At 41.6% G+C, this 19,001-nt stretch overlaps 1 protein-coding gene across 2 annotated transcripts in view; it reads right to left on the reverse strand.

Moving 5' to 3' along the window:
- NR3C2 (nuclear receptor subfamily 3 group C member 2) overlaps positions 1–17,384 on the reverse strand; it is a 349,336-nt gene extending 331,952 nt beyond the window's left edge. For both annotated transcript variants that reach the window (XR_010317445.1, XM_064267555.1), the window contains exons 1-2: positions 16,811–17,384; positions 9,636–11,382 (exon numbers count right to left, since the gene is read on the reverse strand). Coding sequence is in view for 1 of the 2 variants with exons in the window: in XM_064267555.1 (XP_064123625.1) it covers positions 9,636–11,380 (1,745 nt within the window). In the remaining variant the exon portion in view is untranslated. The remainder of the gene's footprint in view (positions 1–9,635; positions 11,383–16,810) is intronic.
- Between the last annotated feature and the right edge of the window lie 1,617 nt (positions 17,385–19,001).

The following is a 19,001-nucleotide window of genomic DNA, read 5'->3' on the forward strand; positions in this document are numbered from 1 at the left end:
TCTGCTGTACAGTATCACCCAAGCAGGGTGAAGAGGGCATCCACTGGCAGGAGTCGGAGCCTGAGGTCCAGAATGTGGAGCCAGACCCAAATCAGGCAGAAGAGAGTGTCTAAGGGGGTAGGGTAATTCCTTGAAGAAATGGCTGATTCCAAGATCAGGGCAGGGAAAGTACAAGACGGGCCTAAAGCAAGAAAGCAAGAAAGGATACAAAGAACAATGGAGACATGGCAAAAGGACACAGAAACTCATTTAAACAAGCTCCCACTAGCCAAGTCGGGACAATCTGAACATCAAAATCAGGACGGTAACAGACTATAACCCACGGCATAAAACAGAAACCTCTGAGGCCATACAGATACATATAAATAAATGAACCAAGTTTGATGAAGAGTAGAATGTTTACACAATTTTAAAGTACCTCTCCACAAACTCTTAATTGCAAAGGAAAAAGAGTAACTTTACAGTGGGAAAGCCTGACAGACAGTACCTTAATCAAGTGATCAAGTGAATAGAAATGGCACAAACTGAAACTGTGTGCCACACGATAGGTTACAATGAGAAGAATGCGGCATCACTTTTTCCATATTCCTGCCAGAGGCATAACCTGAATCTAATCATGAGGAAACATCTGATAAACCCGAACTGAGGGACTTTCTACAAAACAACTACCCTTCAATCTTTGAAAATGTCAAGTCATGAGAATCTAGGGAAGACTGAGGAACTGTTTCAGACTGAAGATGACTAAAAAGACAGGACAACAAAGCACAACACACATTCTGGACTAAGCCCTTCTGTTACAAAAGACATTTCGGGACAACTGGTGAAACCAGAATGAGGTTTAACGATCAGATGTTACCAACCTATCAATATTAATTTCTTTCTTTTAACGGTTGCATTGTGGTTATGTACGAGAACATCCTTGTTTATACAAGCTCTTTGTATTGGACTTCTAATTTTTTGGTAGGTTCATGATTATTTAAAAAAAAAAAAATCGTACTCAAAAATCAACTACTGCTAAGAGTTCCTCTACAGTATCTCAACTCTGTCCCCTTCTTTCCATTACCTCTGATACCCTTGTTCCAAAGAGGCTACAGAGTCCCGTTCTCCTTGACTGTTGCAATAACTTAACAAGGCTCCAATCCACTCAACAACCACTGCCCAGTTAAGGTTTTCCAAAGTGAAGTTCGGCTCATGCCACTTCCTTGCTCTAACATTTCAGTAGCTCCTCAGTAACAACCCAAAATAAGTACAATTTCTTAGTGTGACCTTCAAGTCCAACTCCCTTCTAGTCCCAACTAACCTCTTCTAGACTATCTTCCCACCAATATCTATAGAGGGCTGGACTGGACCACACTCACGTTTTTCTACCCATCTCTAGGCTTTTGCTTACATAGCTCCCTCCACCAGGAAGTATCCATGCCCTTTACAACGACTGTACAAGACCAAGTGCGTAAACCAACTCTGAAGCTCCCCATCTTCCCAGACTTGCCCAGATGACCTCATCCTGCAAAACACCCAAAGTCAATTCCACCTATCACAAAGCTTACTTCATTCTGTTTTACACTGCATTTTATGTACATGGGTCTCATAACTCTTAATACGTAAGGTGAGGTTACATACTAATGAAGTTTTCATCAGTAATAAAACTAAGTCACAGCCATAGTTGTGAGTCCAGATTGCCAGTTATTATCTCACACACTCTCCCTAGGGTATTGACTTTGTAAGTATTCAAATTACTTTTCGTTTGTCCTGTTTCCTTCCTTAGACCATGGTTTTCTATTTCTAGCATAAAATAAAAATAATTTCTACTTCTTTTCTACACAGAATTTCTGGCCTTAGCCACATATTAACAATCAAATTCAGAGGTTTCTGGAGCACCAATTAAGTAGCATGTGCTTAAATGTAATTACGTTTTAACTTCACTATTACCTTACTGGGAAATCCTGGGGGCACAGTGGATAAGAGCTACAGCTGCTAACCAAAAGGTTGGCAGTTCGAATCCACCAGCTGCTCCCTTGGAAATCTTATGGGGCAGTTCTACTCTGTCCTACAGGGTCTCTATGAGCCGGAATTGAACTCAACAGCAGTAGGTTTGTTTTGGTTTCGGCATTACCTTACTGTATGAAGACCTATACAAAATGTTGTTTTTGTTGTTGTTAGGTGCTGTTGAGTCAGTTCCAACTCATAACAACCCCATACACAACAGAACAAAACACTGCCCGGTCCTGCACCATCCTCACAATCATTGCTATGTTTGAACCCATTGTTGGAGCCACTGTGTCAATCCGTCTCACTGGGGGTCGTCTTCTTTTCATTCACCCTCTACTTTACCAAGCATGATGTCCTTCTCCAGGGACTGGCCCCCCCGGTAACATTTCAGAAGTATGTGAGACGAAGTCTTGCCATCCTTGCTTCTAAGGAGCATTCTGGCTGTACTTCTTGCAATAAGTACAAAATAAAACTCTTAAAACTGAAAACAAAGCCTATATTTGGCAAGTTTAAAATCAGAAGTCCTAGAGTTTAATATGAAGGCACTATACATTTAGCACGCTTACACTTCCGGAGTTTTCACTAATAAACTGTGGAATGCAGGCCACAAAAGATATACAATTTATGCTATATTTAAATGTAATCGAGAAACCAATTATTTTTATCTCCATTGCAATTCAGTAAATGAAAGAAAACAATAAATTATTTAACAGCAGGCCTGAATTTTTATCAGTAGATTACAAATATGATAAAAAGCTAAAGCAAGAGTTGAAAGACGGGGCGGGGCAGGGAGATGTTGTTTTGGAGAAAAAAATTAACACCACCAAAGAAACAGGGAATGCCAAGTGCTGCTCCTAAATTACTGGAGACCAATTTTTTTTTTTTTTTTTATTAACTCTGAAAGGAAACCCTGGTAGTTCAACGGTTAAGCGCTCAGCTGCTAACCAAAAAGTCAGTGGTTCAAACCCACCAGAGGCTCCACAGGAGAAAAGACCTGGCAGTCTGCTCCCGTAAAGATTACAGCCTTGGAAACCCTCTGGGGCAGTTCTACTATGTCCTCTAGGGTCACTATGAGTGAGAATCATCTGGACAGCACACAACAACGTTACTCTGGCATTACAAGGATAGGAAAGGTGAGCACACCTAGAATTTTAATACTGCAAAAGGCATGGATTCTATAAATGATAAATGTACATCCAAGTCCTATGTCTGCATTACACTAGTAATAGGTATCATCTTAAATTGAATAGTTTATCTAACTGAAACCATGGCTTTTATCCCAACTTTAATTTTTAAGCATTAAGTAAACAGTGTTAAGTATGCTAATACTTCACATGATAAAAGGTGGGCATGGTTACATATAAGCCTAAGATACTTGTGATGTTAAAAGCAAAGCTTATTTTTGAAAGTACAATATACATAGTGATTTGTATATTTTCAAGCACCAAGGTTTAATTTTTTTTTTTCATTAAAATCATCGCCAGAAATACTGTAAATGAATGAAAGAGAATGAATCATCAGGAGAAGAAAGTCTCACTTTAAAACCATTTCCAAAAATATTATTTAAAATACTAACCTGAAGATAGTCTAGGTACGTTAGCAATTTCAAAATCAAAACATTATGAACACGATGTTAAGGGAAAAAAAAGTCCATGTTTTCATTTTCTATGACCTGAGCAACACTGTAATGATTTATTTATTATAGTCAGCACCAATGCTCACACACACACACACACACTCCCACGAAACCCACATTCTTTCACACTTTGCATTACATCGAAATATTTACATTTCAACGGTTTATTCAGAAAGTTTCCTAGAAGACAGGGCAAACTCTGTAACATAAACTTAAATTCTGAAGCTTTTGGTTTATTATACAAGGTGAGTTGAACAAACTTCAGGGACAATAGAAAAATAAAAAATAACTACAGATGACTTATTAAATTGTTTCATTCTATCACGAAAAAGAAATACAGGACATACTAGGATCAATACCTAACTACTTGTCTTGAAATCCACCTGAATGTGACTTTTGAAACTGTGAACTTTATATTCAAAGGTCCAAGTCAACTCTGGCACAGTGCTATGACGCTATCAAAGTGACTATCTCCATTAACATCCAATGTTACGTCAACAGAAATACTCTGTTTCCATAAACACAAAAAACAAGGAAATCACACTGTCAGATTTTATAAATTTCTGGTTTAAAAAAAAATAATAAAAAACCCTCAGCTTTTCAAAGTAAAACGATAAGTCAACCCTCCTACTGTTATTACCCTTTTAAATGGTAATGACGTTTTCCTATTGACACTACCGTGGAAACTACGGAGCTAGATCTGTGACAAAAATCTGTTTGAAGCCAGATTAGCAACTATGTTAAGAGATATTCTGAACATATGCGACTCGTGGCTGCTCAAGAGTTTTACTGACAGACCTCTGAAAGCATTTAGTTCAACTTATTCACTTTAAAAATGAAGAAACTGAGGCAGAAAGAAACTGACTCACCCAAGGTCACGGTTTGTTTGTGTCCAGGCTGACCGGAGAACGCCCATCTAAATGACCCGACTAGGTCCAGTGTCCATCCTAAGGGCTTTACATCTGGCTCTCTTATAATTTACAATTTGGCACTCGGCAATCCACTCACTGGAAATTATTAACAGACAGACGACTTTCATCACTACTCTCACAGAATGCCCATAGACTGTAATGGAGACAACACACAGCTCTCAGCTTCTACTCATTTCTATCAGATTGGAAAATTAGTCTAGATGAGAATGGGAACCATTTTTCTTATTTGACTACAGTGCTCCTTCCTCAGCATAATATTCACTAGGAGAAAAAAACAACAGCTGCCCTTGAGTCCATTCCAACTTACGTGGGTCAGAGTAGAACTGTGCTCCCTATGGTTTTCAGTGGCTTCGACTTTTTGGAAATAAATCACCAGGCCTTTCTTCTGAGGCACCTCTAGGTGGATTCAAACAGCCAACTTTTCAGTTAGTAGCCTAGCTGAGTGCTGAGCAGTCTGCACCACCTGGGAACTTCCAATATTCAGTAAGGCTACAATGGCAACTAGTAATATTCATTATGGCTAATATAGTGTGACACTCTTTCTTCACTAAACTACAAAGATTATATAACATGGAATAATCCAGTATTTCTCAAGTTTTTGGTCTCTCATGATGCCTTTTCACTATCAAAAATATTAAGGATCTCAAAGAGCTTTTGTTTATAGGAGTTATATCTATTGACATTCACCATACTGAAAATTAAAACTGAAATGTTAATATTTACTTTAAATAGTGTAAAGAGAAAAATCTTAACCTAAATATACATCCATGAAAAAAAATTATTATATTCTTCCCCCCTAAAAAAAAAAAAAAAACTTTTAGCGAGAAGAGTGGTATGGTTTTACATTTTTACAAGTCTCTTTTTTGTCCCACTTAACAGAAGACAGCTGGATTCTCACCATCTACGTCTGCATTCAACGTGTGGTGATATGTTTTGGTTCAAGTATGTGAAGAAAGTCTGGCCTCACACAGGTAACTCACTGGGAAAAGGAAGGAGTATTTTAACAGCCTTTTCAGATAACTGTATGTGTGTTTCTTTGATAGTATATCAAAAATTAACAGGGAGCAATTTCTTAAAGGTTACTTACAATGTGGAGTCTGCAACCACACACAATCACATTAACATCCATTGGTCTAGCTAGTATTTTGAGTGATCTTTTTTTTTTACCCACGCATGGTTTCTTTTTCTACAATTTTTTATTGTGCTTTAGGTAAAAGTTTACAGAGAAGATTAGTTTCCCATTCGACAGTCTGTATGTAAAGTGTCCTATGACATTGGTTTAATTCCCTACAATGTGTTAGCACTCTCCCCATTTCTGCCCTGGGTTCCCTGTTTCCTTTCCTCCGGATTTTCTACCCCTTCCTGCCTTCTCATCTTTGCTTTTGGGCAAATGCTGTCCTTTTGATCCCGTATAATTGATTGTTCTAAGGAGCTTGTTCCTCTCGGGTGTTACTGTTTATTTTATGAGCCTATTGTTTGGCTGAAAGGTGGTCTCTGGGAAGGGTGTGTCTCAGTGCTATAGTCTCGGGGTTCCTCCAGTCCTTGTCAGAACAGTTAAGTCTGTTTTTTTTGTGTGTGTGTGTGAATTTGATTTTTTGTTTTACATTTTTCTCCTGCTCTATCTGGGACCCTCTGTCGTCATCTGAGTCAGAGCGGTTGGTAGTGGTAGCTGGGCACCATCTAGTTTTTCTTGTCTTGGGGTCATGTAGGCTGTAGTTCACGTGGTCCCTTAGTCCTCTGGACTAATTGCTCCACTGAGTCTTTCTTCATTGTCCTTTGCTCTGGACAGGAAGAGACCAACGGTTGTATCTTAGATGGTCATCTGCAATCTTGTAAGACCCCAGATGCTACTCACCAAAGCAGGATGCAGAACATTGTCTTTATGAACTACTTTGTGCCAGTTGACGTCGATGTCCCCAGAGTCTACGGTCCTTTGTCTTTGAGCCTAGGAACTTCGTCCTGCGAGCTGTTTGGTTATGTCTAGCATAACCGAACAGTTACGACTGTGCCCCTTGTGTGCTCTATTGTCTATGTTAATATACCTGTACCACTTACAATTATGTATGTAGACATATCCAAAACCAAACCTGTATTTGCAGGTGGGTGTGCTCCCTTACTCTCCCATACCTCTTTAGCATACCTATCTATCTCCGTATCCATTTGAAAATTATTTGTTAATATTATTGTACCATAGTACCACCATAGTTGCTCTTTATTCATTATTCTCAGTGTCTTCCTTTGCCTTGGTCATGTTGTGCTGACCTCCCCCATACTGTATACTGCCTTTCCCTTCACCAATATTAACATGTGTCTTCTATCTGGTTAGTGATTTTCCCTCCTTCCCCTTACCCATGCATGATTTCTGACTTCATGAGCCTCCTTGAACAGGCCTCAGGAACTCCCAGTTCACACTTTGAGATCTACTACACACAGTGCCTTGATCCTTCACAATCTTTAATTCATTAATTTATTCAACATTTCCTGAAATGAACCATCATCATCATAAATTAAGAAAGAGGCCAAAAAAGTTGCGTTTTAGTTCAAAAGACACAAAACAGGCAACCAATGATGAAGTCTGGATGAGTTTAAACTGAATATTATAAAACATATACTGAAATCTAGGGAAACAATCTAAATATTCTCTGACCCTTGAGCCTTTATTCTGAGAATGATCAAAACAAATAGGTCTGGACGATATTCGTCATGAAGAGTTTAACAAATTATTAATCTATAAGAGACTTCAAATAATATTAAATTTTTTGGAAAACTTAACAGCACAAAACCAGTATGTACATAGATATAACAAGTCCCCTACAACGATATTATCAAGAATGTAAAGAATTCTGGAATACTCGAGATGAGACACCAGACAAACTATACATCCCATACCTATGAATGCAGGGTAGACTCAAGGTTATTGATTCATATAAGCACGTCTAATACTATGAGCTGCCAGACCATCAGGAGGGGCTTCATGAGTTCAGTATGAAAAACACAGTTAGAATGAAAACAGGAGATAGAATAAACATAAGAGGGAATTAATGTTTAGCGACTATATCTCTCCTTGGAAACTCTATGGGGCAGCTCTACTCTGTCCTGTAGGGTCGCTATGAGTCAGAATCGACTGGACAGCATTTGTTTGTTTGTTTACTGTCTCTTTAGTATTCCAACCAGAAATATCACTACTCAAAGCAACAGTCTTCTAAACCAAAAGAGCATAAGTAGAATTGCTGTAGCAAATTCATGATGCCTAACCATAGGCAAAAGTAAAAATCACAGTCACGAGAAATTAACAACAAAAACTTTTTTTAAAATCTATCTCTATAAAATTATCTCTATAATATTCCTCTAAAAGATTTTGTGGAATTTCATATAATGAAGAAAAAAGAAAACTCAAAGAAGTGAAAATAAAGATTATGAAAACATCTAATAGCAACAGCTAAAAATTTGTAATGCATACTATGTGTCAGCTAATAGTTGAAGTTCTTCTCATAAATTGACTCAACTGTCTTAACTACCTTTAAAGTTGGTACTATTTGATCACCCTTTTTACAACTGAGAGAAACTAAAGCTCAGAGAGGTGAAGAGATTTCCACCAAAACACAAAGCAATTAAGCAGCAGAGCTGGGATCTGAACTAAGGCAACCTGGCTCTACTAGCTTACTACAAACACTGCTTACAAAAATACCCACAGCACCTGCAAAGATTTTCCTTCTCTAAAAGTAAAATAAAGCAATAGCGGTAAAACTCGCGCTGAGTTTGCTTCTGATGGAAGCCATGCAATCTCATGACTTCTGTTAGAGTTTAGAATTTAAGAGCTAGGGGCAGCATTAGAATAGAATTGAATAGTTCACATTATTAAGAATTAACTATAAGAATGTATCCTTTATGAATTATTTGCTTCCATAAAAGCAAAAGGAGCAAGATTTCAGCCAATGACAAAGAAAAGGAAAAATGCAAAAATTAAAGTTTCTGGTTTTTGTCTGGAAAGAAAAAAAAAATAGAACATACAGGAATACAAATAAGCCTTATGTTCTGTTAACAGGATAGGCACATTTTCCACAAAATAAATTTACAGGCAAATAGAGGAAAATATCCACATATTCCTAAATCCCAAAGGAATGCATTATATCTAGGAAATCTATTTTTTATATATTCAATAAAGGGGTCATTTATCACAACCATGTAATAAAAATAGTACTGAAGCAAAGTCCAATGCAACAATTCCTTCTATAGCTTAGAACCACCCTGCACAGTCATATCTAAAACCTCTTCCTTGTTTTTTCTAAATATATACACTATGCTATCTGCAACAAGCAAAGCCAAGAGATATTTTACAGTAAATAAAGTATGTCTTCTTGCAGATCTGAAAATTATAAACATACCAATTCAAAACTGCAGTGACATATTTCACTTTCAATATGACTAAGAAAGCAAGATTGTCCACTTAGTAAATTCAGATGTGCTGAGTCTTTAAAAGCCTTCAACAGTTAAGGAAGTGATTTATTTGTATTGAAAACCACAACTTTCATACAATTAACTTACCTAGGAAAGCATGGGGAAGAGTGGGGAGCTTGTGGGTAGCAGATTTGAGATTCAATTTTATTTTTCACAACCAATGAAGTGATAAAGTTGAGAAAAAAAGGCTAAAATCACGAAGAACCCAATTTAAAGCAATTTTAGTGAACCAGTAGATGCCTAAAGAAAAACTAATCTAGCACTAGTCAGCTACAGTAAACATAGTAACAGGCAGTTGAAACAAATATTTTCCAAATACCAAAAATAGGCAATATAAGGGGGGGAAACCCCTATATACACCTCTGCAAAGTCAACACAAATATTTTCTAAGAGTTTTTTTTTGTTTTTCATTTTTGTTCTTCTACTTCAAAAAACAATAATGTTATATTAACAAGCGAGGGGCGGGGGGGAAGCGCTAAATGACCATATCAAAAACAAAACAGTAAGCTGAAGTATGTTTAACTTTATCAACTGAAAATATAATGCTAATCGCCAACATTTTTTAGGGAAGCATGCTTATAAAGCCACAATTTTCAAGAAAGGAGAAGAGGTCAACTTACCTCGATACGTTTTCTGGAATGTACTCTAGGACTGGATATCCATCACTTCTTCTCGATGGCAAGTCACCGTGTGATTTCCACGACTCCACTAAAGTGCTGACTGGAGGAAATGAACTCAGGTGCTGGAAAGATTGGTCTCTAGCAGATCGTGATAAAGATATTGTACCTTGAGCACCAATCCTGTAGTGAAAGGACTGTCCACCTGAATTCACACCAACAATGGCGGATGAAGGCATGCTGGTCTCTGGGTAATAGCTCCCATCATCTGGTTCTTGTTTAATCCCCATTGAGAAACCGCCCCCTTCACAGCTACCATCAAAGCCTGGCACAGGTGGTCCTAAAATTCCTGATAGAGAATAATAGTCTTTATCATCCATAAAGGAAAAATATGAGCCATCCATAAATGGAAATGGGTTTACTGGTGGATTCCCTTTAAAAGATGTACCTGAACATGAATGCTTGGTGGATTCTTGCTTTATTGGTACTGAAAACTGGGAATCAGAATTTATTTTGCTATTTCCTCCTAGACATGAGCTGCTGAAAGCTCCATCTGGTTCTGGTTTTATGTACTGGACAATGTTGAGCTGACCAGTCACACCATTTGAGATGGCATTCTCTATTTCCTCAGTCTTAGGAAAAGGGACTTCTGGAGCACCTTTCTCGTGTGTGTCTGGGCTAGGAATCATATCCCGAGTTGCAATGGATCCAACAGGGGTGCCAGAAGCAGCGTAGCTGAAGGCGCTGTTTGCAGGGCTACAGATAGATCCCACAGTAGGGCTGGAAAGTGTGGATCTGTTATTTGTGTTGGAAGGGCTGGAAACAGAGCACCGTGAGTTGTTGATATTTCCAGGGCTAGACACAGAGGATCGCAGGGTGACATTAGGGCTAGATACAGGAGATTTTACACTGCAGTGGCTCGGAGGGCTGGAAATTGGCGACTTCATGCTACTTAATGGACTTGAGAGGGGAGAGCCCACGTTGCTAGCATGTGCGGGACTATGGGACCTGGAGCCTCGGTTTTCTACATTAGGGGAGCACGTCAAAGGAGTCCCCTGGGTGATCGGGCTATGCACTGCGAAACTGCCGAAGCTAGCTGTGGTGGAGGACACAGAGTTGATTCCAGAAGGGCTACAACCTGACGACGCCATGTTCAGAGGGCTACAGACGGATGGGCTCTTCTCATGACACGTGATAGGGCTTTTCACAATGGCACGCATGACTCCACCATTCACACAGCTCATGGGGTCAGACATAAATGATCTCAAAGGCCTGCTCACACTGTTGAGCATGGAAGGACGGTGGCCATTTTCTTTGTAAAATTTCATCAGCTGTTCAACATTTTGATAAATCTTCGCTGGACTCATGCTTCCTTGTTGATTCTGCTGATCATAGGTATAGTCAGCATCTCGTATGGAATCCATGTATAATCCCATGGACTCGGCAACAGTTGCTGAGAGTTCCTTAGATTCTAACTCAGTTTTAATATCAGATGTTAAAATTCCGGACCGATTATTGTCTTGCTGGAGGCAAGGAAGGAGTTCGTGTTTTTCTTTGCTGCTTCCTTGAGTACTGTTGTTTGGAATAGCACCGGAAACACAGCTTACGTTGACAATATCCATATATTTATTCTCATCGGTCCTCTCTGTAGGTCCCAGGGAAGAATGCTCCACAGCCTGAGAAATTTGACCCCACCGTCTTTCCATATCTAGATCTTCAGGGTGATTGTGGTATCCTTTGGTCTCCATGGCTAACAAATAAATTTATATTAAAAAAAAATTAAATCAAAGTCAGTTATAGCGGTATTATTCTAAAAGACATCCTAAGATTACATTTACTAAGCTAGAAAATACATATTCTACTTATTATAAGCTGTATCTCTAGTTATATTAAAAACTATGGCCTTCTAAGGCGCTGACTTAACAAGAGTTAGACTATAACTTGTCGGGAAACCAAAACAACAAGAAGTAATCATATCTTATAAAACTATTTTGCTTCTAAATACAAGTAACGTGTTTGTTATAAAATAGCCTTTACTGTTTGCAAAGAACATTTACAAATGTTAGCTTATGTAATACTCAGAGTAATCCTAGGAACTGATAAACCAGACAAAAGAGGAAACTGAGGACTCGGTGTAGTGGGTGACTTGCCCAATGTCAAACACATAGTAAGTGACTAAGTCTTCTGACTCCAAAGCCTTTGGAGTCTTTGGATCCTATGGAAGCTGCCTTGCATATCTAATACAAGACATCATTAAAAACATATTTTTATCAATAAGGAAATGCAATTAATGTGCAGTTTCTAAATATAAACTTGCCAAGGGAATTACCACAGGAAAAAAATAACTTAGGAATTATCTTTAAGACTTCTTTAAACTGGATTACTAATAATTATAATTTAACATCAATTATGAGATGTTACAATGCATATACCCTGGTCCATGGGAAGGGTCCATGGCTCAGAGAGGCAAAAGGACCATTCAGAATGGCAGGATTCCTCTCCCCTGCATTTCAATACCAGCGAGGGCTTTGACATGCATCCTGACCTAGTGGTACTGCAGCTAGAAGGATTCGTAACAGTAAAAATACGGAAGAAGTTCAGGATGAGTCCCCATAATTTAAGCGTGTGTGCATTCAACATTTACCAAGTGCTTACGATATCCTGAGCCTATGAGCGATCACTGAACCCATAGTGATAAACAAAGCAAACACAGTCCTCATCTTCAGGGTTTTCAGGGTGCCCACACGACTGATTTAGACATATAGTCATATTTATTGGCCCTATGTACAAATTTATTTCCTGGACAGCATAATTATAATACGCCTGTGTCTACATAACTACGCAGTGTGTAATTCAGTGCTATGTTACAAGCATTTTAGATGTATTAATTTATTTAATCCTTACAAACAACCCCATAAGCTTGGTAAAGGCAGTAATCAAATGACATAACTGGGGAAACTGAGGCATGGGCCCCACAGCTAACAAGTGACAGAGCTGGAATATGATCCCACGTCTTTATACTAGGGTTTCTTAATTTCAGTTCTACTGACCCTGATGGCCTGGTGGCTAAGTGCTATAGCTGCTAACCAAAAGGTTGGCAGTTCAAATCTACCAGGCACTCCTTGGAAACTCTGTCCTTTAAGGTCGCTATGAGTCAGAATCAACTCAATGGCAATGGGGGTGGGGGCAGACATTTTGGGTGGGTTAATTCTTTGCAGTGGGGGTTCGTCCTGCGCATTGCAGGATTTTAGTGCCGTCCCTGGCCCCTACCCACTGCCAGCAGCACCCCCTCCTCAGACATTTTTGTAACAACCAAAAATGTCTCCGAGCATTGGCAAATGCCCATGGGGGGGGAGGCAAAATCACCCCTGAGTGAGAACCACTGCTCCGAAAAAAAAAAAAGAAAACTAACTCAAATTCCCAGTAAAATTTCATTTGTATACGCTAACATATAAAAGCCCTAAAATCAACACGTGTGCATGTTCAGTTTTCACATCTTTTCAGGTCTGCAAACAAGCTACGACCCCCCCAAAATTAGTATCCTGACCTAAAACATGCAGTTTTCTGCAGTTCTGCCCACAAGCAACGCTTTAGGCCTCTCGCCCTTCTGCCTCTGCCACTCACCCCTTTATCCTCCCCACCTTCCCTCACTAAAGAGACCCTAGTAAGTCTTTCTGCTACAGAACTTATACTAATTAATGCAGAAAAATAATACAATAAAGAAAAAAAATTTAATACAATGGCTCTAATAAATTGGCAGTAGATATCACAAGGCTCTATAGTGAAATTTTATGCCCAAATTGAGTACTATAATTACCTCTTACTTTTCTGTATTCTACACTAGATTCTAAGTTCTGAGGAGGTAGAAAATCGATTTCGCCACTGTATCTCAAGTGGACATAACAGCACGGATTAAAAAAAAACTTATGATATAATCAATACTGAATAATTTGTGATTATTAAAACCTACCAATTAAATAGCATTCTTTTACTTAAGGAATGCTATCCTATGAATTCCTAACTGAAAATTAATCACAAAAGAGTGGAAAATAAATTTAAAAGGTTGAGGAATTCCAGCCCCCCCCCAAAAAAAAATTGGTATGGATAAAAGCCAAGTAAAAGTTTAAAAAAAGGGAATTGGGACCTATGCGTCTAATACTGACCCTGTCTACTTGAACTTGACTGTAAAAACCATTCAGTCACAGCCATGAATTGAAAAATACCTTCTCCTTCTACCTAACAATATTCTGTTCTCCCCATACCAAGCCTGAACAGACAGACTGATGGACCACATATATATATATATATACACACACACATACATATACACATATGCGTATATACATATGTGTATATATACACACACACACACACACACATATAGTTTCAAGTCAAATCCATTAAACACCATAAGAAACATATCCATTTGTGTTCAAACTGGGTACCACTCACTCCCCAACCCTGTCCCTAAGCCCACATTCTGTCTTTGTGAACTGCACCACTCTCTAATCAAATGCCTGAAAGTGTCCCTGCCCAGGCACCCTTCCTAAAGGCCTCCCGTGGGCATACTCCTCCCCACTTCCACAGCTACCTCTTCATCTCTGTCCCCTTGTCCAAGGCAACAACAGGCCTCTCTGCCCTGGGTCTGAAGGAGGGATCCCCCACCCAGACCTCCTTCCAAAATCCATCCTCCAAACTGTCATTTGAGAAAGATGATCACCTTATTGCATGTTAACCCCCTGAGAAGTTCTACAGTGCAGAACCGGTTTACTTTTTAATCCTGTAGTCCCTACCTAATTTGTCCACGCATCCTTTTTTCACAGGACACCTACTAATATCTTGAGAGATACTTTCCATCGCCCTGCCCTAAAGCATTAGCTATACCCTCGTATTTGTGATGCAATGTGATGATTTGAAGAGCATCTATATCAGGGATGGTGACCCCAAGGACAGTCTTAAAGCACTCTACAGGGAAGCACCTTATCAGGTAACATAATGCAACAAATCACAGCTTTCCAAGCCCTGTTTGGTTAGCCTTGAACTCTCTTAACTATAATAGGGCCTGTATTTCACCACATTATCGACAATGCTACCATTAAAAGAATTTCCGAAAAGCTTTGCTGAAATCTGAAATAGTTCTGTTTAAAATATTCCCCTCATCTACCAACCCAGTACACCTCTCAACAAAGGAAAGAAAAGTTGGAAACAAACACAATAGAATGGAGGTCATCTAAGCTCTGCAGGCTGCCACTGCAAACAGTTTTTTAAGATCCTTTTTTTTTTAAGAGGATTACTGAAAATATTTTATGCGGAACTCTATCATTTTAATTTGTCTTCTCTTCAAATATCTAAAGGATCAGGCTCGGAATTTATTTCCTATGTTGTCCAAGAAACCCAGGTTGCCTGTTTCAAACTGGCATAATGACCATGCCTTGAGCAGCATGAGTCAACTCCAACTTCCTAGTGAAGGCTGAAAATACTAGGTGATGAATTATGACCCTCATAGAACATAATATCCAAAGGGTAAAGGGAAAGTATTTGTTGCTGAAGTATATCTCACTTATAGAAAATCAAGCTTTTCTCCCTCACAGTGGGAATTATAAAAAAGACTCCCTTGGGACAAAGGCAAAAGCCAAAATAACCCTTTAATTTTCTTGCAAATGCCTCCCCCCCCCCAACATAAAGCAAGTTTCACGTAAGAAAAGCAAGAAGTACTGACAGAGGTTCTACTTTAAAGCCTCGTATGCTCTCAAACACTATTTTTAATGAGGAAAATCTAACGAAATTTTGTCTTGTATAGTCTATGTTAAGTTGCCGTTTTCCAAAAGGTAGTGGTTTTCTCAGGAATATTAGCAAAGATCCTTTTCAGTTTGTGTTTTATCTGAAAATACTTTCACTTTTAATATCCCTTCAAACTTAGACCTATTTTAAACGCATCATTTTCTATAGCTCTTGCACTATGAGCTGGCATCTTAAAGACTGACCCTTAAGAATTTCACAATCATCGCTAGATTGCATACTTGTAAAAGTTTCCAACATGTAACTATTTTTCTGCCATCGGCACTACAGAACTATTATTATGTTTCCCTCTTTTACAGATGAAGTAAATGACAGGAACCTGCCCAAGGTCACCTAAGAGAGCAGGAGAACCAGTTAGAACTAAGCACACCTGATTTCTGTTCACTCACCTAATTCACTGAGCACCTGATCTTTCCAAAATCCTCAAACAAAACTATTTCTACCTTAAAGGAAAAAGCTCCCCTTTATTTTTTAAAGAACTCCTCTTCTCAAGCATTTCCAGGATACCATGCCACGATGTCAAACGTAAAATTAAAACTTCACAGCAGGACTTCAAAGATGGAGAACGCTTCTATCATTTCTATACAGATATCAATAACACCACCTAGTAAAATGGCAATACAACATGCTGGAAAGCAATCTGGTGCATTTGAAATTCATTGGTCTCAAAATGTATCTGCCACCAGATAAAAGTTTCCCTAACTACGTTATAATAAATACTTAACACTGATGGTTATATAAACAATTAGGATTTAAACTCGGTATTTTTATATTAAATAGGAAGCCAGGCACCTAACAGGTAAAGGATGCCACCAAAAGAAGCTTCATCCCCTTCTCCCCTGCCCTTAGAATTCCAAGTGATGCCAGAGAAATCATAATCTCCCTCAAGAGTTTCGTGAATACTAGGGAACGGGAAAAGCACGAATCTCCAGAGCCCCTTTTACACAGGATCTATCAGGATTCGTGTATCTCCTACAACTGCCCTTACTCAGCTACACCTCTGGCTGAGATTTGGAGCTTCCGCAATTAATAGAGGAAAGAAAAATTATTCAAACGTCCTTTAAAAAATGTACAAGGAAAACGACCCAAAATTCATCTTTGGGGAAAAAGGAAGGGTGCTAGACCTCCCACTGCCAAAGGCGATTCAAAACTGCTTGTTGGGAGGCATTTATCCAAAGTGGTCAAACTTTCCCAAAATAGTCCTCTGGCGGCCAAAGGGGGGAAAAAGTAGAAAACCAAAACAAAACAACAAGCACACAGCACCATACTGACTGTGCCTCCGGATTACGCAGCCACTTCTCCCTGCAAAGTGCACGCTCCCGAGCCGCGGCCGCACGCCGGGCTGGACAGGAGGCGCCCCGCTGCGCGTCCCTACACACCTGCTTCGGCCGGGGTCCGTCTCTGGGCGTCTACCTGTTGCAGCGCTCCTCACCGCCACGACACCCCTGTTGCGGAGCCCCTCTAAATCCAACCACATCCAGGCCAGCAAGTGCCGCTCTCCCTGCAGCAGGAGAGCCCAAGGCAGCACCGCTCTTGCACCCAGGTGACTGCACGGGCTTCCTCAGTGCAGCCTGAAGTTGGCTCCCTTATCCCCCGCCCAATGACACCCCGGGCACTGAGGGGCGGAGGAGGGGGCAGGGCCAGGGCGGGCGAAAGAGGGAGGGAGGGAAGAAGAGAAAGAGGGAGAGAGGGAGGGCGAAAACCCGGAGGGGGGTCACATGTCCAGATAAAGTTCAGGTTGCTAGCCCGCCCCCCTGAGCCCTTCCCATTGGCCTGGAGGGAAGCAAGGCTCCACGCTGCACGGGCCAGACGGGCTTCTCATTGGACAACCTGAATTGTCAGTCAGCAAGCGGGCGACATGACTGCTACAAAGTTGCTGCGACACAGCCTGGACTCCGCAGCTCCCTTAAAGCCGCAGCAGCGGCGGGCGCTTGGGGTGCCGGGCAGCGAGTAGGACACGAGACACCCGCCAAATGCTCCTCTCCGCTCGGCCACCCCCAAATTTGCTCACGCCCACCCGCCCCACCTCCTGGCTGACCCCAGCATTTCTGGAGAGACGTGAAAAGAATGGTGACGCGGAAGAACTCGGTCTTTTCCGCGAGCAGTCAAGGTGCTGTCTCCTCACGCTCTTCACCTGCAGCGCCAGGTGAGCGGCAGCCCTGTCCCTGGCGCCGCGCACAGTGTCCGCACAGAGGAGAGGGCTCCGGGTGGGCTTCACCGACCCCCAAGGTTCCTCTCCCCGCCCCTTTCCTCAGTCTAACGAGTTACCTCTCAGCCGAGCAGCCACATTCTCCCCTGCCAGCCAGCAAGAGGATCAGATCACGTTCCCACTCGGATTTGAATTTCCTTGTTTTAACCGTGCAGGAAAAGCGGGTGATTGCAGTGCAGCTAAAGGTCTTTAAATACTCGCCCCCCCCCCCCACACACACACAAAAGTGCGGGGTCAAGAACTGCTGCACGCCTTCCTTATAATTTTGTTGCCGTACTTACTACCTTAGTATTGGATTTTTCCATTAGTTCTATTTAAAAGAAAACTCACCATCGAAGATTTTTCACTTCTTTAAAATGGGGGCGGGGGTGCACGTAATTGGGAGAAACATACCAGAGGGGGGAAGGATCCAAATTTCGAAGTATAGAGTGTCTGCAGGAAGAAATTTCGGTTTCCCTCCAACCGCCCCCACCTCGACTCTCCTCCCGCCCACCCAAACGCTGCAGTTACTAAGCAAAAGGATGGGCTTCTTAACTTTCATTTCTAAGGACTTTTATGCACCGCGTATTAGGCTCCGTTTTAGGCTCCTGGCTGGCCCGGAGTCAGGGCCAGTGACGTACACAGTAAATCTGGTCCCCTGGCCCTCGGCGACCCGCAACCCGGCGGCCGAAGCGGTGCAGCCTCCTCCCGCACCCTTGCTCCACACCCGCCAAAGCCTAAGAAAGGGACACCCAGCTCCCGAAGGCCTCCCCCTCCCCCCATCCTTACAGTTAATTAAGCTTCGGGAGTCCCGACCCCTAACCCAAGGAGACTCGAACTCTCAGCCGCTCCAGGTCGGAACTCCCTGGCGGCGTCGGCGACGGTGGCTGCGCCTGCGAAATGGCCCCGATCCCCGGCCCTGGTGCCCAGCAGTCCCCGCCGAGTGTCCTAACTTTCCCGTGGGGCCCGCCGTCACGCGCGCTCTCCCGACCAGGCGAACGGTAGGGCATCGATCGCACCCCCGGCCGAGGACGGGCGGCGGCAGAAGCGAGGGGAGTCCCGGACCTAGCGCCTGGGCACGACAGGCGGCGACGGCGGCTCAGCCTGTGCTGCCGAATTATTCATTATTAAAGGAACGGACGTGTCTCTTTTACTAAGTTTTTACCTCCTTTGGGGAGGGCTGGTCTTGCCCTGGATCTCAGCTTCTTGCAAAATCTAGGTTAGAACCGTGCAGGGGTAGCCGCCACGACCTGTCGCCCGCCGCGCAGCACCCTTGCCCCGAGGCGGCCCGGCGGGTACCTCACCTCCCGCCCGCAGCCCACCTCCATTCGCCACCCCGCGCCCTCTGCACGGACCCTGCCTTCCTCAAGGCCGCCCCCGCG

Source organism: Loxodonta africana, chromosome 13 (genome assembly GCF_030014295.1).
Source record: "Loxodonta africana isolate mLoxAfr1 chromosome 13, mLoxAfr1.hap2, whole genome shotgun sequence".
Lineage (NCBI taxonomy): Eukaryota > Metazoa > Chordata > Mammalia > Proboscidea > Elephantidae > Loxodonta > Loxodonta africana.